This window comes from Ambystoma mexicanum, chromosome 1q (genome assembly GCF_040938575.1).
Source record: "Ambystoma mexicanum isolate Mex_15411 chromosome 1q, UKY_AmexF1_1, whole genome shotgun sequence".
NCBI lineage: Eukaryota > Metazoa > Chordata > Amphibia > Caudata > Ambystomatidae > Ambystoma > Ambystoma mexicanum.
Window position 1 is genome coordinate 253,427,895 of NC_090922.1, and position 27,540 is coordinate 253,455,434.

The 27,540-nt window shown below is 44.7% G+C and overlaps 3 protein-coding genes across 7 annotated transcripts in view; 1 reads left to right on the forward strand and 2 right to left on the reverse strand.

Annotated features, from left to right (window-relative positions):
* The window catches only part of LOC138527188 (zinc finger protein 567-like), a 285,058-nt gene extending 266,749 nt beyond the window's left edge, over positions 1-18,309 (reverse strand). Inside the window, exon 1 of the mRNA XM_069638297.1 lies at positions 18,169-18,309. The gene's annotated coding sequence lies outside the window, so the exon portion shown is untranslated. The remainder of the gene's footprint in view (positions 1-18,168) is intronic.
* Positions 15,537-17,510, reverse strand: DNAJC1 (DnaJ heat shock protein family (Hsp40) member C1). Its single transcript, XM_069638292.1, has one exon. It carries the CDS (start codon positions 17,359-17,361, stop codon positions 15,763-15,765), a length of 1,599 nt encoding a protein of 532 aa, XP_069494393.1. The 5' UTR covers positions 17,362-17,510; the 3' UTR covers positions 15,537-15,762.
* Positions 18,310-18,471: 162 nt separating the features above from the next.
* The window catches only part of LOC138527192 (uncharacterized), a 536,606-nt gene continuing 527,537 nt past the window's right edge, over positions 18,472-27,540 (forward strand). The window contains exons 1-2 of one of the 5 annotated variants that reach the window (XM_069638300.1): positions 18,472-18,604; positions 18,740-18,890. The gene's annotated coding sequence lies outside the window, so the exon portion shown is untranslated. The other 4 variants (XM_069638302.1, XM_069638299.1, XM_069638304.1 and 1 more) reach the window with 4 other exon arrangements.

The window sequence follows — 27,540 nt, forward strand, 5'->3', positions numbered from 1 at the left end:
TTCGGTTTTGCGCTACTGCTCTTCTTTCCCCATCGCAAGAAGCCGTGCTGTTACTCCCCGAACATTTGACACATGCATGCTTGAATTTGCAGATTTTGCCAAAGAGGCAATAGCCTTGCTCAAATTTCCACCATGTCGCTTGCTCCCCCTGTTGGTAACTGGGTCTACAATTGCAGGAGGAGCGCCCGCGAAAGGATCCCCTCTTCCTGTCCCCATAACACCACTTCCATTTGCTATAGTATGACTTCTCCCCTTGTGTCTTTTCCCCGTTTTCCTTTGCTGCCACCATTTTCTTGATCTAACCGGTCACATCCACTTCATCCCATGACATAGCTGACCAAATCTGTATCTTTAACCTAAAGCCCCTGTCATATTTCAGCCATGCTTTGCCGCCATAGGTCAGATAAGCATTATGGATGTATTGCTCATATGCGAATAGCGCCCTGGCATCCTGAGGGAACTTATCTATCCCAATGGATGCCAACAATCTGAAAGCCACTAACCAATTGTGAATGCTCTCTTCTTTCTTAACCCTCTCTCGATCCTTCTTCTCCCTTTCTTTTTCTGAGATCTGTCGCAAGTCAAGCCCCACTGGTTCTATATCGAGCAAGCTAAAAATATCAATGTATTCCTTCTGTCAAATCCTCTCCTTGTATGCCATAGGGATATGCCACACTAATGCGTTCACTGCCACCCGCACTGGTGCAAAGCCTGGCATCCCTCTCCCATACTGTGCACCATTACCCAAAACGGTAACTTGCCCCTGACTGCCGGCCGGCGTTGTGGTCGCCTGCTGCAGCTGGCTGACCACCCCTAGAGAAATTTCCCTAGGCAAAGCGCCAGATTGACCCTGCGTTTCGGGGCTCGTGGCCCCACCCAGACCACTCAGCACCCACCTCTGAACTTCCCCCTGCTGGTGTACTGCTTCAGCATTCCTTAACCTATTGATTAAATGCATTGACATTCCCCCCACACAACAATTGACCATCCCACCATTGCCCATGCTTGCAAGCACTGCATAACTATACCTTTGACTTGCTCCAAGGATGCAAGTCCCTCTGATGCCACTGCTGCCGTGCAAGCCGCATGCATGCTGGGTCCACTGCCACTACTCCTTGGAGCCTCTGCAGTCAAAGGTGCTGGATTGGCAACAGGCCCCTGCTTTTTCCCTCTGCCTTTGTCTCCCCCAGCTGCTTTCTGTGTTTTGGCTGCTTCAGTCTGCTGCCTATTCGCCTTTGCTTTTGCAGTCAATGTCGTTCTCCTTTTGGATACCGACTCCTCGTCCTCGATGATCCCAGTTTCCTCCTCCTCAATGGCCACTAGCTCCTGCATAGCCTCCTCTTCTGAGTACGTGGGAAACAACAAAGGGGACTGTGACCTATTGCTTGGCCCAGCCACTTCCCCATCAAGCTCTGTCGCCACCTTCTGTAGCCAATTCGCCCGTGCCTGCCAGCTGCCATCCGTGCCCTCTGTATACATTTTTGCATGTCTTTCTCCGGGCAGCTTGCTCCTGTTGTGCTCCCACCTTGTGTGGACATCCTGTACTCCTGCAGCGGCCTTTGTGGCACTCGCACTGTGTAGGTTTGATAACAGTTCTATCTTCTACTTCAAGTGCACTTCTGCGTTGTCCCGGCAGCGGCCCTTAAGGCACACGCACTGCGTATTTTTTATTACAATCCTTTCCTTTCTTTCCAATCCGCTTCTTACTCCACTGTTGCCTATAATTAGTAGCACCCGAAATATCAAAATGAACGGTAACCTGCTTGCTGACGTTCCAAATCTGAAGCTTTGTCAACATGAGCGAATCGATCACCGCCGCAGCCCTACGGCGTTAAAAAGTTACAATTACAGTCTTTCAGCAGCGCGGACCAGACTGTCCTTTGATGGGGGAAGTGAGGCTTGCACCGCCCGAGCTGCACGCCTTATCGCGTTGCAGAGGTGCTGTGCTGAATGGGATGAGCGGTTATTTGCTCTGGCTCGGCCCCCCACTCTCTCACTCACCTCCACTTCCTGTCATCTCGCTCTTGCTATCTGCTGCTGGCAGGGGCCCGAGATGGCACACGCACTGCCCCCCGGAGCTGCTGCTTCTTGTTGCCCTTTAACCGCACGCCGGTCCGCGTTGATATAGAAAAGCCAGCCGTCCTCTTCTCACTCTCGCCACCGTTGCGCTCCTGCCGAGGTGATGTAGGTCCTTGCAGCGGCTTACTGGCACACGCACTGTGTGCAAGTTGAGAAGGCAAACTGCTCCGACAAAAAAACTGCTTGCTACTTATCTTCTGGTGTCTTCTGGCTGCAACGATGATGCCGGACTTAAGGAAGAGCTCAGGATTCGGGACCTAGACGTTGTGCAGAGCAATTTTCTTTACGATCAATCGCAAATCTACTATTAGGATACCGACTACCGCGGGGGTGGGCAAATGTGCTCGTTCCACTCTGGCCTGGTGCTGCATACCTAGGAAACTCCACATCCTGATTTATGGAGCTACTTTTAGCACACAAACCCTAAAGTGACCCCTCACTAAGGGACCAACGTGAGGTGTATACTATTTTCAGACCGAACACAACTGCCAATGAGCTCAGACCCTATCAACATACTAAGCCATCGCTTCCGCGACCAGCAATTGTCGACGCTTGCCCCATCATCTTAGATCATTCTTCATGGGACCACCAAAGGTAGCTAAGGCGGTCGCTTACTTCATTGTGATACAAGTATCAACCACTGATGACACCATACCACGAGGATGACAGAACAATGGATGGGTTACCCCTTCCTCGCTGACAGAGGGGAAGCAACAGACAATATTTAAACAGGAGTCATGGTTTCAGCAGTTATGTCAGGGTGTTAGGCGGCCGCACAGGTTTTCTCGCTTCACTAGATTTAGACTGGAGAGTCCTTAGCCATGATTTTTCACGGCTATATAACATATATGTTTATCCTTGCTTCATAGATCTAATTTATTGAGATCTCTTTCCAGCACGGCCTTACTACATATTTCTGGATTTATACACAGGAGCTGGGACCAGCCTATAGGGTTGAGAATACAGTAAATAACCTTTTCTCCCTCGTAATGTCTCATGAATTATCTGAATTTAGAGAGAGGGAGAAGTGCCCCAGTTTTCACTCACAGATCACCAATGTTTTAACCTGTTATTGATTGTCTCATGTTTCTTTTCTTCTCCCTTCTTTTCTCTTTGTTGTATCTGTTTTAGGTGTGATTATTGTTTTTAACATATAAACCGGTATTGTTAGTTTTAACATTTTATGTGCAACAAAGACACAGATGAAATATCAGGAACCATGAAGTTTACGGGAATGCTACGTCCTGAAGAAGATGGGCATCATCTGTATTGAAGTAAGATGCGCTTTTACCATCGAAACTACTAAATGCCATTAGTGCCAGGCTTACTTTATTGTATGTAACCTATTTGCCTTGACACCTTAGTAGTTGACACACGGCATCACATGGTTAGCATTAGTGTGTGTTTGAGTATGGTGTGACTATTTCATTATTTGATCATTTGTTTCACCATCTAATACTGTTCAGGTGATTGACATTTTTCCCCTTTGAGTGATCCCCTTCACACATCTGAGGCATTCGACACTCACCTATGAATCAGTGAGTAGGACTAATTAGATGGTCCTTTTCTTCTTGCTTTTGATAATTAACTAATATAAAAAATAAAATATAATATATTTTCTTCATAAGAACTTTATATTATGCACTTTACTGTTTGTGTGTAGGTGTATATCTAGACAGTTTAATATGTATTTTAACATGGAAAGTTTTTAATAAATACTGTTTTTTAAATGATTATTTGTTTCATGTAAGGTTGATCTGTGGTGCTGACTTGGGGGGTTCTCGTCTTCTTTTCTCTTGTCGGATTATGTCTTTTTGATTGAATATTACTACATTCCGCTGGCATGACTCCTGTTTAAACATACCACAAGGATGACCTACTAATTATCGACTCAACCGAGTGACCAAGATACCCACCACTGGTGATGCCTCTCACTGCTGGTAGATAAGAGAAGACTGACGGGTCCTGTGCAATACTTCTTTAACAGGATATTTGGTGCCCATCTGTACTGGCACAGTGATTGTAGAGTTCATTTGAAGTTCTCTCATGTGTTAAAATGTTTCTTTTTTAAATTAGATAACAGTGCATGCCGCTGTTTTCAGACATCCTCTGAAGAATTTCCTATGACCCTGATCACATCTGAATGGAAAGAAACATGTCGGTTTGAGGAAGAAAGAATGAGTATGAGTGAGAGACGAGTAGCATGAATGGAGTGCTTGATGTGGTATATTGCTTGAATTTGCACAGCACGAGACACTTTTTTTTATAAACTATTACAGGGCTGGAAACTACAAGCCCTGAATACGATAAACTGTCTGTTACGTCTTTGCACTGTTTAAATGACCAAGTATTGAGGGATGGTCATATATTAACTTGTGCATTTTTATTGTGTTTTTAAGATTGTTTTGATATTAATAAAATTTTTATATTTCTTAACATTTGTCTCAGGAGTTTGGTTGAGGCACCCGGCTCTCTTAACCAACGTTGGTTGGTAATCACCTCTATGCAATAGAGTGGCTCGCCCCCTGGCGCTGTTTTGTTTGTTGTTAAAGGCTTCTTAGCCTACCTGAGGGATCGCTAATGTGGGCTCATTTCCCTTATACCACCCCCTTGTTTTGTTGGTGCAACGATGATGCTGCCAGTCTTCTCGATGTATTTATGCTCCCAGGCACACCCACCACCTTTTGCTATCTTTTGCGGGCTTCCCGCCCCTTCAAGCCTTTCCTGGGCTCACCCTCTGGCTTCCCGGGCTTTTCCCCCAAACACCTCCCCCTTAACCAGGGGGGAGGAAGGAGGACGCTGCCCTGTTATCTGGGCACCTCCTCAAGGGTTCCACCCCGTCGACACCTCCAAAGTAAGAACTGGGTACTTTTGGTCTGGGGGCAAACACAGCCTACTGGCCTTTGCAGATCAGTTCTAGTCCACGCTGCAGTGGCCCCAAACTACCATTAAAATTGTATATTTGGCATTAAAAAAATACTTGAAAGATAGAGCACATAGGGAACAATAATTTAGTGTTGTTCGACATAGCAATGTTTAAGGGCAGCACAAAAGAGAAGTGACAAAACCCACCAGCTCCTGCAGGCGTGTGGGACAATCATTGAATCCCATGACCCATGCCACTTGATGCATAGAAATAGCAGTCACCAGTTCCCTCACCCTAACATGGGAAGCCGTATATTACACAATATAGTGTGATATTCGGCTTCCCATAACAGAGTGAAGGCCCTGATGCCACGCCCACCTGGTAGCACCCGGGCTGGCTACTGGGTGGGCGTGACTCCGAAGATTACCGAACGCCCCTCCATCACTCTGCCACGGGGATGCAGAATATCATACAACACCGGCCTCCTCCAGCCCTGCACAAACCGCTCTGTCACCAGCATGCACCTCTGCACTCGTGGACGGTCGTTTCGGGGTTGAGGCTCAGCCACCTCCTTCCCCCATGGTCCTGTTGTCACCCGGAAGTCAGCTCACCATGGAGATCTGAACTGGCCTTCAAGACTGAAAGGCATGGGGGAGGGGGGGAGGTTCCCCCTCACATCGTTCCCGGAGCTAGGCCCTCATGCAGACATTTTCAGTCACGCATCCTGGTGGTTGCTGTTAATTCACTTTTAAGGAAAATTATACATTTTGCTTACATATAGTTTTCAAACTATTCAAAGGCCCCAACACAGACTCCAAAGTGTTCTGCTAAACGTAAAGCTTGCTCGATGCGCTTTTCCTCATGATCTGTCCCTAAGTACAGAGCGCATGGCTGCAGAAAATATGTATACCCTTATTCTGTTGGGTACAGATTTGGGGTAAACAGTCATTTTCCTTTTTGATTTGTATCCTCACATCTGCATATTCTGATCTCCAATACCATCGGGAGGCAGCACGATACCTTACACTGAAGGTCCAGTGCTACGTGTCCTATGCCACAGGGAATCACCATTTCAAAGAGTAGAGAATTCATTTTTTGCATGAACTGTATCCAGTTATCTAGCACAATCCAGGCACATTAATGCAGCAACGCTGGCTGCTAAATTTGCTATGACAGCTGCCATTGCAGATATCTATAGTGTACATGCGTGGCCTTCTCCAAAGTTAAATAGTGACATCATCATCATCAATAATATCCCAGATCAGACAGTTTGACTGCAGTGGACCCCCGTGCTCTTTGGCCCATGGGAATTAGGTTTGCACCCGTTAGGGGGGTATTTACTGTCGTGTACCCCAAGCGGCCATCATCTACTTGTTGGCAGTACTGGCTGGAAGAGATCCCACCCTGAGTCCTCCCACCATCCCACCCTGTTCTTTCTAAAATCCCCTTGGCTACTCTGCCATCCCAAAGGATCAGCTTCACAATGTCTTGGGAATCACTGTCCTTGGCACAAATTCTAAAACATCCCACCGTGCAATCTCTTGAGACAAACGTGCAGCATCTCACGGACCGCAACCAGTGCAAGCACTTGTTCATTAAATCATCACTAGGTTCCAACCTTGGCTCTAAATGTTTTGGCACCCCATGTAGATAGATTGTGGTAGGGCCGAGCCCACCCGTGACATATCGCCCAGATGTATTCCCTCTATGAAATCGGGTGTGTGGCCCAGCGACATTTGGATTTTGACCTAATACAGGTTGAGAGGCTTGCTTCGCAACAGGGGGGGGAGGGGGGGCGATGGCTTAGCGGCGGTTGCAATAATACAGTTCAGAGACTTAGATCTGGAGTCCAGAGAAGCAGGAGTGGAAGACAATCTATTGTGTGCCTTGCAATGAGGGGCAAGCTGAGCTTTAGTGGGTACTGGCTTTCTGATGACTAGAGCCTTGATACACTCCAGGAGAGGGTTAGTTGGACCCTTAACCACAGGGGGAGTTGTGACAGGGTCCTCCTGAACCCTTTTTCCTCCATTCCCCTGACTGTTTGCTAGAACCAAAAGTAATTTCCTAATGGCCGTCAGCTCAGCCAGCACCTCAACGAGCACCAAATTACACTTGCACCCCAACACCTCCCACCCACCCCCCCCCATAGAGCCGGCATCCTCAGCTGACAGATCAGGACATATTTTAGTATATGGTTTTTGTACTGCAGTGTTGTATGAACTGGTGGTATATATTGTAGTGTACTAAAGTGTTCATAATTAAAATGCAGTAATTTTTAGTCGACTACTACATGGAGTGGGTCTCCGATTTACTGCTATATATATATATATATATATATATATATATATATTCTGCAGTATATAGAAGTGTACTGCAGAATATTACACAACTACACAATGGTTTGTAGTAAATACTGTAATACATTATTCCAGAGCTGCAGTATTTGCACACATTGATCATGTGTATTACAGTGTAATACAGTATTCACATTTAAACTACAGTAATTTCTAATAGAGACTGTAGTGTCTGTATTGCATCTCTAGTATGGTGCATTATATTTTGCACTATGGGCCGTATTCCAAGTTTGGTGGTGTGGGAAAAAAAAGTGGTGGTAGCTCCTTTACATCCACTTTTTTTGGCAGTTTTGGAATGACTGCCGTTTTCCCACACTGACGAATCATCATTTTTGCCGGATTTACCGCCCACAGAATTCCTGCACAGTAAATATGCCGATTTTTTGAGAATAGGAGGCGGATTCACCTCCAGCTTGTTGCTGCAGGTAAATCCTTCACTTTACCTCTAAAATTTGGCAGATTTATTGAGCGCAATTCCACCAACATTAATTTGCCAAAAATCCCCACTGAGCCCAATGGACTCCGAAATGGGGGATTACAACGCCCTACGACAAGTGCTGGTAAATTACTGCCAAACTCGGAATGAGGCCCACTATGTTAGTGTACTGCAGAACTTTACAGAAATATCCAATAATTTTTTTAAATAAATACTCTAGTTAAGGGTTACCAAGGTGTGTCATGCGACAAGTTCACAACCTCTGCCAATAGGGCATGCCTAAAGGGCACGTGTGGCAAACGTGCCGCTTCAAAGTGTCTGGTGCCAAAGGGCCGTGTAAATTGTGCTGCTCTGGAGCACAGCACCTCTGTTTGGTCAGGGATGTAGCCTTTGGCTAATTTCTACAGCGCTCTCGACTGGCCCGCTATTCGTGATTCATGCACAAAGGTTTCCGCGCGAGGACCGCATATTTAAAATCAGAGTCCATCCCACTGCAAGATCCTCACAAGTGAGGATTACACTAAGATCCTTCCCACGCCTGGCGTAATACTAGAAATTCGTGCCAGTGGAAATAATTATCCACAGCACCTATTCCACCCCGTGCAGCACTTCGTCCTGATGAAGGCCGTACATATGCTGGGACATAATTGGTCCACCTAAACAGCCGAAACACCTTGGTGTAGACGCACCCCGAACAACAGTGCATTGTCACTGTCCACTACCAATTGTCAATTCACGAACCCCTTTTTTTTTTCTGTTGTTGCTTACTTTGTCTAATTGTGTTGTTTTATACTGAAGTATATGAATCACCATAACAAACTATGTATTTTGATTGAGTTTGCGTTACTTACACGACTGTTGTGTCAAACTATGTGACCCCATGTGTTTGTAAATATATCCTATAAGCCTGTACGGTTGGTTTCATTAAACCGTGTGATGTTATGTTGTTTGGAGAACTGTTCACTCTATGTTGATTTTTTCAACTGCATAGATAAACAAACTATTATTTTCTCCAAACAACAAAAAAAGTGAGTTTCTTTCTTTTTCTCCTTTAATGCAGAGGGTAATAAGGGATAAACAGTGTGTTTTCATTAGAGCACTCTTCTTTGTACCTATTCAATTGTAATTTTTGTCTATTATAACTGCAGTATACTTTGTCCAAAAGACTACAGTTGTTTACCTACAGTGTACTTGCAGTAATAATTTAAAATCTGCCTGAGGGAATGTCACACAACTAACCCTGGGAAGGGGTTTTCATACAGCACAAGTACAGAGACTGGGATGTAGTTCAAAGGGGCAGCAGTCCTTCATCAAAGTACACTGTCCCCTGTGTCTGAACTGCACCCAGATAGGCAGAGTACTTACGTGGAAAATGTGGTTTTGTGTCTAAACCCATAATGGTAGAAGCAGTAAACATGTGTTTGTATCCCGACTTCCCCCTTGACCAATCATGGGATTATGACTCATATCACTGATACTTATCACTTGTCTATTCTATATGGGCTTAAAAACAGTCCCAAGAAAAATGTTAAGAACAAACGTGATTTAAAAAGATCTGTGAATTAGTTATGCCGTATGTTTTGAGAGGACGCACCTTAAAGTCCCATTACTTCCACTACAGTGGCAAGAGTGTACTCCCCTTAAAGACATACCCTCAGTTGCACTCAGACCAGGACCGTCACTCCCCAACACCCCCCGGCTACCTCACATCCTGCCCCTATCCACCCCCCACCTTACTTTTTAATTGAATTTGTAACTGCAATTCCACATTTGGAAGAAGACCTGAAGTCCAATCCCAGCATCCTCACTTCACTAGCTTGTGACCTTGGTCAAAGCAATGATAGTTCTCTGCCCAATTGTCATTGTGTGTTCATTTATAATCAGGCCAAACACCCTCAATTAACTTTCATAGAGTTCCTACTTAACTATTTAAAGTGATACTAGCCCAGTGATTCTCATTTTAAGTATAATCATCTCACTGATTGAGAGACAGGTGCAAGTATTCACAAATATTGCAATTGTGTGCCCATTTGTTAATCTTCATCACATTTCCACATCAAAAAGACTAGAGCGAGTATGAGAGAAGACACATGTATCAGTGCCCCCTCCATGATAGCTACAGGATATCAATCGATTATTTCCCCAAAGGTATTCACTCTTACAACGATGGTACAATATTTTTTAGCTAGTACATAATAAAGTAAAAGTCTTCATCATTGCAGAAGTGACATATGGGCATAAAACCAACAATGTGAGCAGGTATAGTATTGGTGTATTCATAATATGATCACTAAGATTTATTTTTTGTTGTAAAAGAAAGAAACTGGATTTTTGTCAAACTTTTTTCTCCTTCTACATGATCCCATGGAGTGAACTAATTACATTGTGTGACGTGTCTAAACAGTTAGAATGTGGCCAACAAGGTTTTTTCCCCAAATTAGTAGCCTGCTGAGTCGAGTGACATCTGGAGACAAGGCCGGACCAAGCAACACAATGAGAGGAATACAGGACAGATGACAACAGCTGGTTGGAGACTGGCAACAAAGTTGTATTGAGACATTGGGCAGAAGTGCCATGAGTTGACCTCTTACCATTAGGTAAAATATGAAACTTGAGAATTACATTGTAAACCCAGAATAGAGAAAGCCTGTTTCACCATTCTGCATCAATGTTCAAATACAGACTATTTGGTTTTCCACTTTGAAAGACTCCACTAGTACATACGGCAACTGCCCCCCGGTCTTCATCGATCCCTGCGCGTTCCAGCAGTGCCATCACAGACCCTCCCTGAGGACCCCTACCCCGCCGGTTCCATTAGCTTAGCCTTCTACCCCTCTCCTCGCTCCGGCCACCTGGAGCTGCCTCTCTAAACTTCCTTCCCTGCCCACCCCTAGAGCCCCCACCTCAAAGACCCCCCGACGCTCACAGCTTCTTTCCTGGAGGGGGTCCCCATGTGCAGCTTCCTCTCACACAATTAGCACGGAATCCACTGCTCCTACAGCACGGGCACCCCCTTTGCCCCATGGGCATCCCTGCCCCCTGGGATGAGGTGCCCATCCTGCCCTTTCCAGAACTGGTGCCATAGTCACTGCTTCTAAAGGACTGTCACCCACTCCCCAAACACACACACCCAGTCACCACCTACATCCCCTCCAGGACAGCACCTGCACAGACCACTGATAAATATCCCCCCCCCACTCTGCCACCCCCCAGCCCTTGAGCTACCATGCCCATCCTGTCCTTTCCAGAACTGGTGCCATAGTCACTGTTTCTAAAGAACTGTCACCCCCCCCTCCCACCAACACACAGTCGCCACCTACATCTTCTCCAGGACACCACCTGCACAGACCACTGAACACCCCCCCCCCCCCCAGCTATTGAGCTACCATGCACATTCTGCCCTTTCCAGAACTGGTGCCATAGTCACTGCTTCTAAAGAACGTTCCCCCACCCCCCAGTCACCACCTTCATCCCCTCCAGGACAGCACCGGCACAGACCACTGACAAGTATCCCTCCCAACCCCCAACCCCTTCAGCTACCACGTCCATCCTGCCCTTCACTCCCCCTATAGCGAAGTGGCTCCTTGGTTGAAAGAAGGGAGGAGGCAGTAAACAGGCGGGCCTTGGAAGGCAGGAAGAGAAGTGGAGTGAGAAAGCGGTCAAAAGTCTGGTGAAGAAGCTGAAGAAATCCGGCCAACTGGAGGAGCTGGAGCGGGCCATCACCAGCCAAAGCCCGGGCACCAAGTGCATCACCATTCCCAGGTACTGGAGGCATGCCGGGGCATTGTCACTAGCCATATCCCAAGCCAAAGTGTGCCATGGTCCCCATGTTTCTTGAACTGCAGGTTCCATTCAAAGAATTCTTAACTTTAGCCCGCGTTGCATCTAGATAGAAACGTGAATATTAGCATGTACCACACTTAAATGAAACTGTGAATGTTACCAAGTACCACACTAAAATGGAATTCTTAACTTTAGCCTGTGTCATATTTATACATGTAGAACAATGTTAGCTTGTGCCACACTTAGATAGAATTCTTAACTTTGGCCTACGTCGCATCTAGATAAGATTGTGAATGTAAGCATGTGCCACACTGAGATGGAATCCTGAACTTTGGCCAGCGTCGCATATAGATAGAAATGGGAGTGTTAGCATGTGCCACACTTAGATGGAGCTCTTCACTTTGGCATGCATCGCATCTAGATAGAGGTGTGAATGTTAGTGTGCGCCACACTTAAAGTGCCACACTTAGATGGAAACGTGATCACTAGCCTGCCTCACATCTAGATAGGATATTGAGGATTAGCAAGTGCCACACCTAGATGGAATAGTGAATGATAGCAAGCATCACACCTAGACATAATTGCAAGGACAGCAGTGCCAATTAACCAATCCACTAACAATTTCACCCCTCTGCATACACCTCTCAAGCTCTAACCAAACACAACCAGAAGCCTAAAACACAACAAGCCGCACAAACTTCACTACATTGCAACAACAAAACAAACCACACATAGACTTGCACAACAGCACACAACAACTACCGACCGTAAAACACCCCAAGCCCGGCCAACGGACCCACCGGGCTGAGGCTGCCAACACATCACTGCTCTCTTGCACTTTTCCAGCTTATTCCCACTAGCTCACCCCCCCCTCCCTTTTTCCAGAGCCGCCAGAGCGCCAGGGGACCACTCCGGTGGTGAAAGTGCGCGGTACAAATATCCTTTAACATTAACATAGAAGATGGGGTGGACGCCACTCTCAAAAACAGTTTATGCAGGTTACACATGTGCTCTGCGATTTATAAAGCACACACCTCTCTGGGAAGCAACAGATCACTGTACACAAATGATGCACACAGAGAGGGTTTCAGTTAGGTTGCAAGAATAGCAGGGAAGGGGTGTGGATGCAGGACAGGGAGAAGTGGGGTTGAGCGCAGCGATCTGCGTTACAATCCACGGATGGGTTTCCCATATAAACACTATTAACAAAATCTTAAGCGTGCCAGAAATTCGACCAATTTTATATGCACCGGGTACTTTGCGAAGAAACCTTGCTCTTACAATCAAGCAATAGGTTGCATATAGTCCACTTATACTCGGACACAGCAAAAACAAGAATATTTACTGCTTCCCTATGTACAAACATGTGGGGGAAAGGGTGTGGATTCGACACACTTCACAAATGTGCATGAATGGGATCTGTGATTTTGGGCATACAAGAACACATAGGAACATGTCGTGCCTTGTGTACAGACAGGTTTTTAAAAGTAGAACTGGAGGAAAATAAGTAAAAGTGGCAATTTCCAATAACTTTACAAAACAAACCTACAACTAATTACACTAATACTGAACCTTCACGTTACTTGTCCTGTAACGATAGGCCTTGTATATGGTCAAATACAATTTATAATAATCGGAAAGCAAAACATACCTGTGCTCAATGCCTATCATAAAACAATATATGAAATAGGAAAGAATGAAAATATGCACATTTTAAAAAAAAAAAAAACCTATGCCATTTCTCTTAAACGTTTTATGCCGCCCTACTTCAATTAAGTGCTTGTGTCTATAGAATTAGGCAAAGTCGATGGAATTGCACCATTTATTAAGATTAATGTTCTTGCTGTATAGTTTTCTGCGAAGAGAGTACTGTGAAACATGGTGTGGTGTGTGGCATAACGTGCGATAAGTTTAAGCAAAATCAACTTTCAAATTGTGATTTTGACATTTAATGTAAACATCCAGTAGTAGTTGCTCCTTTAGGCAGATGAGAAAGCGGAACAAGGGGCTCTCTCCTAAATCCATTTGCGACAACCTCTTATAGCGTAGTAGGGCAGCATTGCTTTAGAATCAGGTGTACCATCAGAAATCATATTCCTGCATATGCAAAACTCTATGGTTTGCTAGATGTATCAAATGGCTGCATTACGATTTAGTGAAGAGTGTTTTACTGAAAGGATAGGTAAGACAATGTAACCACTGAGATACAGTGGGCTGTTTTTACTTGGGAGGGGGATCAGGGGCTCCTGGTGTAACTAGGCGTATGTGTGATTGAGACAGCAGAAGGCTCAGGAGTGTAGTCAGACCAGCTGGTTTATTGGCAGCCTTAGGTAGGCTGAGGTAGACAAAAACACTGGTACATTCTAAAAACAGCTGAGCAGGATCTTAAGTGACAAACGGAACACTCATGCTCTCACTCTCCCCACATTCGAAATTACACTACAGACCCCCATATGGCTGCAGCAAATGAAGTCTTCTATAGCACAGCATTGCCGGAACAGGATTACAAAGTCGTTTTGGTTATTTAATATGTACAGCGCTTAACCCTAGTGTTGGGTCAGTTTATAATCGCTCAGAATTGGACGAAATTGAGGCACAGAATCTAGGGGATGTGACCATGGTCCCATGCTAGTGATTTTGGTGAAGCTGTGATTCCTGATTTCAGATGTTGACACTTAACCATAAATAGCCATTAAATCCCATGGTGTTTCAACGTATATGTGCTGTGGGAGGCGGGAACACGAGGAGCATAATGTCATCAAGTGGCTCTTCCCATGTTGAAGATGACATGTCTGAGGGTTAGACACCCTTTGTGATAGCGCCATTGTTTGAGTGATGCAGAGGGTATTTCTTGGAGGCGAGTACACGGTTATCACTGTAACGGATTTCAGGGGACTGAAAAATCAACACCACTAAACACATCTATGCGGAAAAAAGGAGGGGGTCCCTCATCCGTTTTTGTGTCGTTACATCGCTATGCATTCACACCTACTGCATTTGCATTTACGAGTTTGATTTTTTCCCCTTTTTCTTTAAAGAAAAATCCCACAGGGGGCTATCTTTTTTCCCCTTATCGCGTTTCCGGCTGCTACGTTTGCTCCCTGAAAAATAAGCAACATTGATGTAGATGCAACTACATAGAGATGAACACGCTGGAGATGTAGAGAGATGTCACCCTTCTGCCCATTTGTAGTACCCCCCTGCCTGGGCTATGCCATGGGAAGTTTACTTAAAGGTGCGTTTTGGAGAGGTGTCAGGCGGTAACGCTCACTAGTTGCTTTCCTGCTCTGACTGCGAAAGTGTGGGGCCAAACAGCTGCAGTATCCACAAAGACAACACAGCGTACATTGTTTTCACCAACTGATTTTCTCGAGGGGGTGTGGGGAGGGGCAGTGGGGGGGGGGGCTAGAAAGGAAGAAGCAATAAATAAATCGCACAAAGTCAAAATCATATTAACACCTTTAAAAAGTCTTAAATGAGCTAGACGCATTAGTAGAGGAAAAAATATAACATTTTGCCATTTAAAAAAAAAAAGCACTAGACATTCCTTCCATTTATGTGTGCAGTCAATTCATACATAAATGCATATTATTCCACAAGTATTATACCCCCCTCTCCCTTCAACTGCTTTGAAGAACGAACTTTTTAAATATTCTTGTTTTTTATGGTGTATTGTTGACACTGTAGGGGCGAGTGCATGTCTTTACATTACACATTCTGCAAACCCCCACTTGTCTTGGAGAATGTATGGACCAGGCTCATCTCCCCCTTCCCCCCGCGCTACTATTGCCTAGATTCTAACTGTGGTGTCCGTTTTGCGCCAGTGAAAGGAGGTTTAGTGAGAAAGGATCGTAAATTAGGTAGAAAAAGGACGGAAGAAGACAATGCAACAATGTCAAAGCGAGAAAATAAAGTGATACAGGAAGAGAGATACTCCTGTGTTTTGTTAGCGAACGTAGTGTATGAGAAAACAATAAGTTGTAGATGTTAACCAATTATACCAATTAAAGCATTCAAATCACTTCTGGCAAATGGATTTATTTATAAATACTTCTGATACAAAAATACGTTTTGACTCCTAAACATGGCATTGGTTTAAGAACGATGGCATTTATTTGTTGTTTTCCTTTCCTAAGGCACATGACATGGAAATACTGAGGTACAAAATGTACATTACTGCATATGACATTTACCACATCCCATGCTTTGAAATGGATGTAACATTAATCCTTACAAAGGATGGTTCAGCTTTTAGCCTGCTTCTTCTTTTGCACCAATTCAACCAACATCTTGTATCGGACCATACACTCTTCCTTGCATTTTCCTGGGACACATTTAGCAATCTTTTCCCAGCGCTCCACTGTTCCTTTTGGATACTGCTGTAATGCCAATTCAAGGAGCTTTTGTTGATTTTGAGTCCATAGTTCCTCCAAAACATGTCCTTTCTCCCTTTTCCTGGTCTCATCATCACTGTCAAAATCCTCACCATCGACCTGATTGGTGCTATCAAAATCCTTTTGCCGTTTTCCTCTGCTCTTGTCCACTACATCGTCTTTAACAGCCAAAGTTGCTTCTGGGTTTCTCATTGGCTTACGCTTCCGATGCCTGGTTTCAGTTGCTTGGAACTCACTGCGGTTGCTTGGATTGTCTGTCTCTTCCAAGTCCTCTTCTTCTTCTTCCCTTTGTGTAATAATATTATCAGGCATGCTCACGTTGGTCTTTGCACTCTTTAAAATCTGAGCTGTGGACTTTAATTCAGAAAGTCGAACAGTGCCAGAACAAACAGTCACTGAATCTTTCATTTGCTTGGCTTTTGTTGTTACATCTGACACGGATCGACCCAATTCATGAGCAATCTTTTCCCAGCGACCTGGCGTCCCCCCTGGAAATTTCACCATATTTCTTGCTAGCTGACAAATGTCCTCTTCTGTCCAGCCAGGGTTCTTCTTTTTCTGCATTTTATTTTCCAACCAATTGTCAATCTGTTCTTCAATGTCTTCAATGCTGCCCCCTTGATCGTAGGAGGGGACATAAGCACTGGAGTCTGCAACGGCATACACTGGAAATTCAGATTTGGGTTTCTTAACTTTGGGTTTCTTTTCTTTCTGAAGTGTTTCTAACTGAGACTGGGCCAGGGCCTCTTCCTTTTCTTTCGCTCTCTTTTCATGGTACTCTGAATAAAACTGTCTGGCCTCTTGCAATACCTGTGGTATAGATTTCACAGCAAGGTAAATCCAAATGCTCACCTTGCAAGGAAGCAGATCATGCCACTGAGGTTTCTCGAGCAGCCTTTCATTTTTTTCTGGCTGCCCCGCTCGCGTTTCATCGATGCCTTTGCCTGCAGCTTTCTTCCTCTTCTCCTTCTTTTTGCGACTCAGCAACTCGTCAAGCTGCTTTTCGAGGTAGATAGACCAAACCACAGCATAGTGACCCACGGTAAGAATTATGAAGAGAAGCAGTCCCAGCTCTGCATTGCTCATCCTTCGCACACGCCTGTAGTAGAAGACAGGCTGACGCCAGTCGGGCAAGCCATTAACAAGGATGTCATCATATCGCTGCCGCCGCTCTTCATCTTTTAAAACCTCGTAGATGGACACCAGCTGTCGGAACTGAGTTTCTGCGTCTTCGTCCTTGTTCTTGTCTGGATGCAGCAAGAGCGATAGCCTCCGATAGGCCTTCCTAATGTCCACTGAGGAAGCATCCTGTTCGACCCCAAGAAACTCATAGAAGTTGCGCTGGATCTCTTCAACCAAGTCAAAGAGCTCTAGGTCTCCACTATCCCAGGCCAGGGAAAGTGGCATCAGCCCACACAGCAGCAGAACAGGATGAAAGGGGCTCCACATGTCTGTGGTGTGGGTGCCCAGAGTCAGGCAGCAGAGCTAACCTCTTACTAGTCTCTCCTAGGCGTCCTGAGCCATGAAAAAGGATGGAATGACCACACAAATGGACCAGACCGGAGCTGCAAAAGTACACCGTCATAAAAGAAGGACGAAACTGGGAAGTCCTGAAAAAACCGTTATATGAAACAGAAACAGGACGGCCATTTTAACAATGAGAGCTTTAGCAAGGTATGCAGCCAAAAAATATCTACCAGTAGATGAAAACATACTCTCAACCATACAAGTAGAGAAATACATGCCAGTGTACCTTCATTACGCAATCCATTTAATTAAAACGGATCGCTGGAAATTAAAATTACAATTATAGATCAAGAGAAAAATATCGATAAAAGCACACAAGGCAAGTTATGTTTACGAGTTTTCTATTAGCAAAGTATCATATATCTGAAATGAAAATTAACAGTAAACGTGGACACAGCACGTACGAGCCAGTATCATTCCCCCATGGCAGTCCCGTTTACCGAAATTCAAAGCAATATATACATAGTCTGCTCTTTCTCTCTACCGTTAGCAAATCCATAGAAAGAGAAAGCTGTCTGACCAGAAAATGTTACCGTTTATAGCACGTCACCATAACGGACATGCTGGAATGATTACACTTAAACGGCGTTGTTTGGGAAAATGACATTATTTTAAGATGTTTCAGACGTGTCAAGAGTTGGTGTTAGTTACAAAAATTCACAATACGTTTCTATTTTACTTCTGTAGCAAGAATACATTTACATTTCATTCTCGCAATGTGTTATTTACCTAACAATGATGGCAAAATATCTTGAATTGTCAACCTTGCTGCAGCGTTTTTAAAAGAGCCATATGGAATATGTTTGCCGATCTGTACCGATACACACACGGGATCACTCTAAGATGGCCGATCCGTGTTCTCAGCGCACATTGCATTCTGCATTGGGCACTTTTCGACACGTACTTGATTCGTGTTTACGTTGACAGTTTAAGATCTTTCTATTTCTTTTCGTCGCGCTACGATGTGTCAGGACTACTGATGACCAGCTTACAGCTTCATGATCTCGATATAAACTAGAGTGCGGCGATTTCCATGAACGAGTCAGCGGCTCGGCGCCATATTTGGATGTGTACTATTCTATCCAAGCAATGACCCAAATAGTTCATGAGTTGAACCCTAGGGCGGCCGAGGGGGACTTTTTATGCGCGCATGCGGCATCGTGCAGTAAGTAAAGAAGTTAATGCGCATGTGAGATAGTGTTCTTTTATCCGGATGGCGCATGTCACAATGTGAGACGCGCCAGTAGGTGTCGCTGCTGCTGCGCTTATCATTGCTTCTCTTGATTTCCTTTGGTGGTAGATGAATCGTGCAGTCGTAGTTTCGGGGATAGGATCCAGACAAAGGTGCAATTGAGGAGGAAGGCACTGACAGCTGTGGCTCGCCTGTCAGTCTTGGGAGGTCCTCCCAGGGGCAGAACCGCAGAAGGAAGTGTTGAGCACACAGGAAGCAGGTACGCTGGCAATTCAGGTGATGGCTTGTAATGCGAGTGAAGCTTGGAACTTCAAGTTGAACTATTATATCCATATCACCATCATCCATCCTCGCATAATTCACTGTGAACCCGCATAGAATCGGATACCTAGAAGTTTTACTAGAGCAATTATTTCATTCCAGTCAAAGCAAGCTACGGTAAATCGCAGTCCAAGGTGTTCTAGCTCTGGTTAGGACTGAAATGCCCTCACCTTAATAATAATACAGGACTGCCATGTACGTCTTCAGTCCTTTAATATCATATTACAACGAACTCTCCCCACAGCCCCCACGTTCCAAGTACCCCAGCATCATTATATCATTTTACGTTCCTTCAAGCTACTATTATATTACACTACAACACAAGGGCAAACATAAAAGTGCTTCATGGGTTTTCAGCAGCAACCGAATAACGATTAAATTATCAGCATCAGTCTCACTTATACCTTTTGAGGATGGTCACTTTCAGTTCTTCCCAGTGCTTTAAGTGGGATGAGAAATCGTGGGGAGGGAGCTCTAACAAGGGGGTTTGGCATGCGTGCTTGCCTTGGTCTAAAGGGGGCGTGGTCTCCTTAAAGACCTCGAGTCAGACTTCCAATCAAAACTTTAGAAATGTGTATGTATACGACACGTTTTAGGATCTATGGGAAAATATGTTTGGGTGATATGTATTATTGTTCATGTTTAGTTTACCTTAAAACATTCAATTTTGCACAAGATGCTCTGTATATAGTACCATTCCCCAGTCCTGTTTTTTTCCTTTGCATCCTCGGATTGAAGTCAGGGCAGTTTCTAGCCAACTTGGTGCCCAGGGCGAAACACCACAATGCAATCCCCCCTCCCCTAAGCCCCTGACTGGCACACGTCACTCCCAAACTACAGATTTTGTGTCGTGCAACAAAACCCCTCCTCAATATTAATAAATAATTGCTATATAAGTGAAGCTGGTTTCATTACATTGTAATGCAAGTACTTTACAGAAGAATTCTAATATGAAAACGCAGCTGTTGCTGTCCAGGTAAATGTTTTTTCTGTCACCTGGTCTTAGGGAAGGCCTTGCCTGAATGCAGTTTCAAACTGTCCGTACTGGCAAACTGCAGTGTGACCAGCCTAGACAGGTTTGAGGGCCCGCTGACCATTGGCCCCGTGTTGCAGGTTTTCTGTTCATACCAAATCACTTGTATTTCGCAAGGGGCAATACTAGACTAACCATATGAATTATTTTCTGATGGAAGGTTATCATTTCAAGATGGACAGTCTGGTACACTTATTCTACTCTTTGAAAATACTGTTGAGAGTGGGAAAGGGGACACGTGGCACCAATGAGGATTCCTGTATGCTTTGCATTAAATCACAGCATGTTTCACGACTATTACAGTGATCAGAGATCTCTATATTACATTAAAAAAAAGTCTGATAAAAGGATTGTATGTGTGAATCTCTAAATTTATAACGATGCATGGCTTGGTGCTCACATCACTGTTCACAACACTCACCCCAAGTTTAAAATGTTTGTAACCATACATACTCATTTGGACAGCTTAAGTTTTTGGATAAAATGGCTGCAACATCAGACACTCATATGTGGTACAAGGGCCCTTTTGCTTCTTGTTTCTGAAGAATTTTAGATGAGGAAGGGCTGTGTCTCGGTGTGAGCATGCCCAACTCCCAATACAGAAACATCTTTTGGGAATTACATCTATAGATAGGACAGGATACTGTAGAAGAGAGACCCAATAAACAATGCACAGAAAGGCTACACAGAAAGGATTGTACCTCTTACAAACTTTAGCCTTTCCAGAAATAAGTTGATGAAGCGTTTTAAACAAAACTGGTTTCTAATGCATGGTGAAGGGTCCACAGTTTCTCGGCCACTACCTCCTCACCATTATGCAGGGCTTATTGCTGCGAAAACTAGCAGGACCATGTTTTATCTAAAAATCAGCAACATCAGAGGCAAAACCTTACCAATGGAGAACGGCGAGCACTCAAAAATCTGGTGAATAATGACACACTGGTCATAAAATCAGCAGACAAAGGAGGAGGAATAGTAATACAAAGCACAGAGCAATACAACCACATGGTATTGACTTTGTTGGACGATGAAAATAACTACAAAAAACTGAAAAAAGATCCAACCAACAACATTAGAGCTAAGATACAAGAAATAACTAAATTTGCCCAAGAAAGGAATTGGATTTCAGAGAAAGAGGAAGCGTTCCTCAACACCACAGAGGGACGCACCCCTGCTTTCTATGCTTTACCCAAAATTCACAAAAATAGTCGCATGCCCCCAGGTAGACCTATAGTCTCCGGATGCGGCTCCATACTGGAACCCACCTGTAAATTTATAGACCACTTCCTTAAGCCACTATGCCAAAAAACAGCCTCATACCTGAAGGATACGATGATGACTATCACTACCTTTGAACATGAACCTTTTGACAACACCAGGAATCAACTTGTCACAATGGATATTAAGAGTCTCTATACGAGCATCCCGCAAGACCAAGCCATTGAAAGCATTCGACACCATCTTACCAGACATATGACACAAAGAAGAGTGCCCATCAACTTCATCGTGGAACTATTAGAACTAGCACTCACCAACAACTTTTTTTGTTTTAACGAGTCATTCTATCTACAAATCAGCGGAACCGCTATGGGTGCAGCATTTGCCCCCAGCATGGCGATTATCTTTATGGCTGAATACGAGCAAAGCTTCATTCTGAACATAAACAATCCATTTAAAGAGAACATCCATCTTTGGCGTAGGTACATTGACGACATCATTTTTATTTGGGAAGGAGAGAACACCAAGCTACAAAGTTTCTTCACATGGCTTAATGGTAGATCAGAAGATATCCAATTTACCATGGAACACAGCAACATAAAAGTCAACTTCCTGGACCTCAAAATTGAAGCAGATTTGCTCTATCTACAAAAAAGAAACAGATAGAAATACCATCCTACACTACAACAGCCACCATCCCAGAAACCTACGCGACAACTTGCCATACGGACAATTCCTCAGAATACGTAGAAATTGCACCGAAACAGGAGAGTTCAAGATACACGCGAACTCGCTTCAACAGAAATTGGCGACTAGGGGTTACCCCAAGAAATTGCTTAAAAACACAATGAAGAGGGCTCTCTATACTCCGAGAGAAACATTGCTCACTGCAAAAACTCAGGATTCTGAACCCGACACAGACAATATACTGGCATGTATCTCCACATTCGGTGCCAACACATCGAAATTTAGGCACATAATTAAAAAATACTGGCCTACGTCCAACTTAATTTACCAGATGAACCACTACCAAGGAAGGCCCTGAAGAGGAATAAGAACCTGAAGGATCTATTGACCCATGCTAGGTCCCGTAGAAAATCACCAAGGTCCTCTTTATGGAACATGCGAGAAATCAGGGGGCATTACCCATGTGGCTCATGTATGGCTTGCAGACAGACGCTAAAAATGAAATCCTTCCCCATAGGAAACAAGGAATGGGAGCTCAGACAATTCACTAATTGTAAAACAACTAATGTGATTTATCTCATTGAGTGCGCATGTAGACTCAGATACGTGGGCCAAACGTCCAGACCTGTACACAAAAGAATAAGTGAACACAAATCAAGAATAAGGTGCAGGGTACATAATGCACCTTTAGTCTCACACTTCATGGAACTACAACATGCCTATGATTCATTCAAATGGTGGGTGATTGATCGAGTCATAGGCACCACCAACATATCCAACTCTCTTAAACACAAGGAATCTTGGTGGATATTCAAGTTGCAGACCCTGACAAATGGCCTTAATGAAGCAACCCCCTTGGACTACCAGACCACTATCTGAAAAATGCCCTCTAGACAACCACAGGTGCCCTCGATGACCTAGCACTGTTCCAGGAATTAGGACCAGTTCTTCACCAACTAATGCCAACACCAGGTAGGGCTCCAAACACCACGCAGCAGGCACCCTCACTGGTGTCAGCCAACAGGGGCCTCACTGCAGTACATACACCCTTATCGGCCACACAGCCCTACATGTAGCGAGTACCCACAGATCTTCTAATGTTGGTGTGGACTCCCCCTGACACGTGTACATGTGATGCAGCAACTACTTGAATCCGGGCCGGGTGGCACAGTCCCACTGCCGTCCGAGTCGTTGATTCTGTGTTGCAGGTCAGTGGCTGCAGCGCTAGGGCACACAGGTATGCCCTGCCCCTTGCACCACAGTGCGCGTGCGCACTCCACAGACACAGCGTGGACCAGCCGTGCACATGCGCACCGGCCGGGACACTAGTCGGCAAGCGCGCGTGCGCACATTTCGGACACGGGACTGCCATGTCTCGTGCATGCGCGGCAGCGGAGACACTACACAGTCGCGCCGGCTGTATTTAGATGCATGACGAACAGCGCCCTCCTGCATTCAAAAACCACTCCTCTTCGGATTACTAACACACGGAGGAGTTGCTCGAGCCGCATTCAATACCCAAACTGATACAGGTGAGCCTAGACTGCAAATCCCACTTCAGTCTCCCTGATACTCCGGTTATAGACTGGAAGCCTCTTCTCCTTAAAGGCACCCTTTTGTCGCAGTAACCACTAGACATAGGGCTCAGCCACATATTGACACAACTCTACCTTGCCTCTTGGTCCACTTTCACCTACAGGGCCGCTTCAATGGACTCATATCCCAAGGCCAGGGGTTGAACTGCATTTCCTGCCTGTGCAGACAGTGACACCTCTGCACAGCCGACATATTACCACCTCCACAGAACCGGGGAACCACAGAAGGTTCCAGGGAGCTCCTAGGAAAGGTCAGTCACTGAACTTTAAGGGCTCTAAGCCCTTCACTTTTATTATAGCAACATTAAGATGTAGCTTTTTTATCCTTTCACTTGAATTTTATACAGAAACACTCGGTACCCTCTCCTAAGTGGACACCTTTTTCTTTGTTTACCTATAGGGAGACCTACATATATAAGGCCCCAGAAGAAGATTGTGAATATAAACAATCGAAACGTCAGTGATCCTTGTGGAAATTGATTGCAGACCACCGTGTTAGGACCACACTAAATTTCCTCTACTCTTTAATAGACGTCGGACCAGTCTCTCTAGACATCCTGATTTTCTAAATACGGTTATATGAGTAAATATAATTGTTTGAATTCTGTGCTTTTCTAAAAAATTTTTATTCTGTTTGAATGTATTCAGAAAAACAGTAATTGAATCCAATATGTTACAGCCTTGAACCCATGGAACGGTGGACTTTTATGAAGTAATACTGTGTCCACCTCCAGAGAACTGCATTTGTTTTCAAGTTTGTCCTTTTTTCTTTGCCTTTACCTTTTTTCACACATGCACAGTTGTCGATCTGTAATTGACTAAGTTGTGTCAAGCTAAAACTAAGGTGACCCCCTGTACTACCTTGTTTTATTTGAACATTTGTTCTGTTCTTGTTTTAAGAATATAATTAAAAAGACTAGCCACGAAAACAATAAAGAGGCTACCATAATAAACCAAACACTGTTTATGGTTGTTTCACCACCATGTGATTAGGATTCAACACTATTGCATGGTTCTTCTCGGAAGGTTTAAAACATACACTGCTCTAAAATATCGCAGTATGGAATTATAGAGGACAGGAACAATCATTGTATATATATCTTGCTTTTCCAGCCCATCAGTTCCTGCCCGATATCAGGGCTGTCCCTCCAGTTACATTTATCTAACAGAGCTGGCATGCTGGCCGGCAGCTAGTGAAAACCATTGTGTGGCATTGTAGAAAGGGTGTTTGGCCTAGTGGATGTACAATTTGAGGCAACTTCTTTGATTTGCTTTATATGTTTAAGCGTGAGCACAGTATGGCATGGTCGTCTGAGCCACATACACACAACGTTCCAGTATGCTAATGTATGGACTTTGGACATATCAGACAAAAAATGTGCTGTTACATAACGGAACGCCACATAAATGCCATTAACCAACAGGGTGGCGGCTTGTGCAGCGCACAAAACATTGCTGCACACAAATCACTACATTGATCTGACATGGACTACTGTCTGCATGGTGACCCACAATGAACTCTACTTTCCTAATCAAGGTGCCAAGTGGCATTGAGTTGCCACCTGGTGTGTGTGCTAGGCAGTGGCTTGCTTGTTTAGAAAATTAAAAGACCTTTGATGCTGTGCGCATGCATTTAGCCCATGTCCCAAAGCAGCCACTAGAATACTAAAGCAAGAAAATGACTGTTAACCTTCCAAGGGATGCGCCTTATATGTAACTAAAAATTAATAGACAAAAAGTGTTGGTGTTTCAAATAGAGACATGAAAATAGTTTAAATCTTTTTCTGTGTGCCATTTTAATTCTTTTTGAAGAATGCATAGGTTTGGTCAGCTAACTGATACTTGTGCTGGCCTGGTGACTAACAATGCCACACTGAAATCTTAAGCACATACTGTGTAAAACAATGGCTTGCTAAGTGAGCCATCACTTATATATTGCCCCACTTCAAAGGCTGTCAGCACAAAGAATGAGGGGCACAGGGTGTGTGACTCCAGAGCAGCTCATACGCAGAGAGCAGCCAGCCGCTCATTGCAGAGGGGTGCTCACTAGTACAGCAGGCTGCTTAATCTTTTGTGCTGCCAGATCAGAGTCAGCTTTCTGGGTGGGCCCCTTACTGCGACCCCACCCCACTCCTCCTGAGCTGTTTAGCTCTGCTCCCCAGGCCGTCACCCGCTCTGCCCAAGCCAAGGAACAGGGCTGCTTGTAGTCCTAGAGTCTCCATTTTAAATCCCAAAGGACAAATCTTAGAGAATAACCAGAGCTAGCCATCATCTGTCGAATGGAACGTTCCATGTAGGAAGTGCCAGGGCACTAGCAGCCTTTTAAGCGATCCTCTGCTTTGCATCCTTGAGACGTTTTCCACTGATCCCAGTTAATCAATCCCTGCATTCCTGAGATTCTAAAAAAAAAAAGGAAGCATTTTAATATTCTTACTGCAAACATATGAGCATAAATGTCATAAGACATGTTATTGGAAAGCTTTCCTGGCATGCACAGAGCAGACAGTTGATAAGCTCTGCTAGTAGTCACCGTTGCGTCACAAACGGACACATCAATTTGCTTTTTGCAGAAGCCATGGGCAGCGTGGCCCTAGATTGCCAAAATAACTTTTCCCCAAAACGAAACTATTCCTGTTAGGTGTGACCCTCCCATGTGTATTGCCCCTTTAAGATGGGCCATGATGCTGTGTCATTGTGAGAGCGGTGTCTCTTGTCTTTCTCTGTCATTTGCTGTAAAAAGCAGAGTGTTTCAGAGCGCTGAGCCCAGAGCGGCCAACAAGCACAACCCACAAGCATAGTGCCTAGCGGGCTAGAAAAGTGGCATGGGGCGCTGGGGCTGAGTCCTGTGGGTTAGGTTACAGCGAGTACATCTGAACCTCGTATTCTTAGTTCGTTTTTTGTGTCGGGGAATTGAGGGTACTGAGGATGACTGTACTTTACATTGAACCCAGGTTGGAGGATGAGGAGGTGTCCAAGCCTGTGAACTTTGCCTAATAGGTGAGAGTGCGTGCCACTAGGACCTTATTGCAGCTAAAAGAGGCTTCAATCTACCGTGTATTGCTGGTAAAAAGCCCACAGTCCGTGACTGCGGGCAAAAATCCTTTGAACCGACTCTGGTAAAATAAAAACCTCAAAAAAAGTTCTCTTCATTTAACATCCAAATTATACACCCATTCAACAGGAACGAAGCTGTGCTGTAAATAGTATTGGAAAATAGCAGCTTGTGGGGCTTGGCCCTACCTAGGATTACAGATTGCGTTTCTGAAACCTGGGCACCGTACGGTGACGCTATGCCGGAGGAAAATGAAAGCAAGAAATAACAACTAGAACTTCAGGAATGACGTTCCCTATCAAAAGAAGGAAAGGCCCAAATCACAAACACTGAAGGGGCTCACCTTTCCTGTCCAGTTGGGCTAACCTTTCCTGTCCAGTTACGAGCTCGCTGCGAAAACCGCAGCCTGTAAACAAACCTAGCAACATCAAGTTTTTTCCGGTGGGAACAAGGCTATGCTCATTGATAAGCAAACTGAGAGTGGCTGCACTCTGGCTACGATACCTGGCGAGTTGAATAACTCGAATGGTAAGGATTCATCCGATTCACAGCTGGAGGCTATCAACAATAACCATTCCTTGTTTGAACTGTTGCACGCTCCAAAAAACCTGAAGCGCAACAAAACCAAACACCAGATACAAGAGTATTGGAGCAGGCAGCACCTAGTAGGCCCAACTCTACGAATTCACAGAGACTCTCCGCCTCACCTTAGTCTCGGAAGGATAGCTCGGCGGCAACGTGCTCGCCTTGGAAGCAAGACGACACAGAGCACCACAGGTTCGATCCCCGGGCCCACGCTTAGAAATATGTGGGTATTAAGCGCATTATAAACAACCTATTATATCATACCTATTGTACACAAGCAGATTAGGTGCTCTAGGGACCCTGAAGAACTGAATGGTGCATATAATGAAACGCAAGTCCAACTAGCATCCATCCAATTTGCATTGAAAGTTCTCCTAAAAATGTGTGGTATAATCTTGGAGGTAATTCCCTTTAGCAT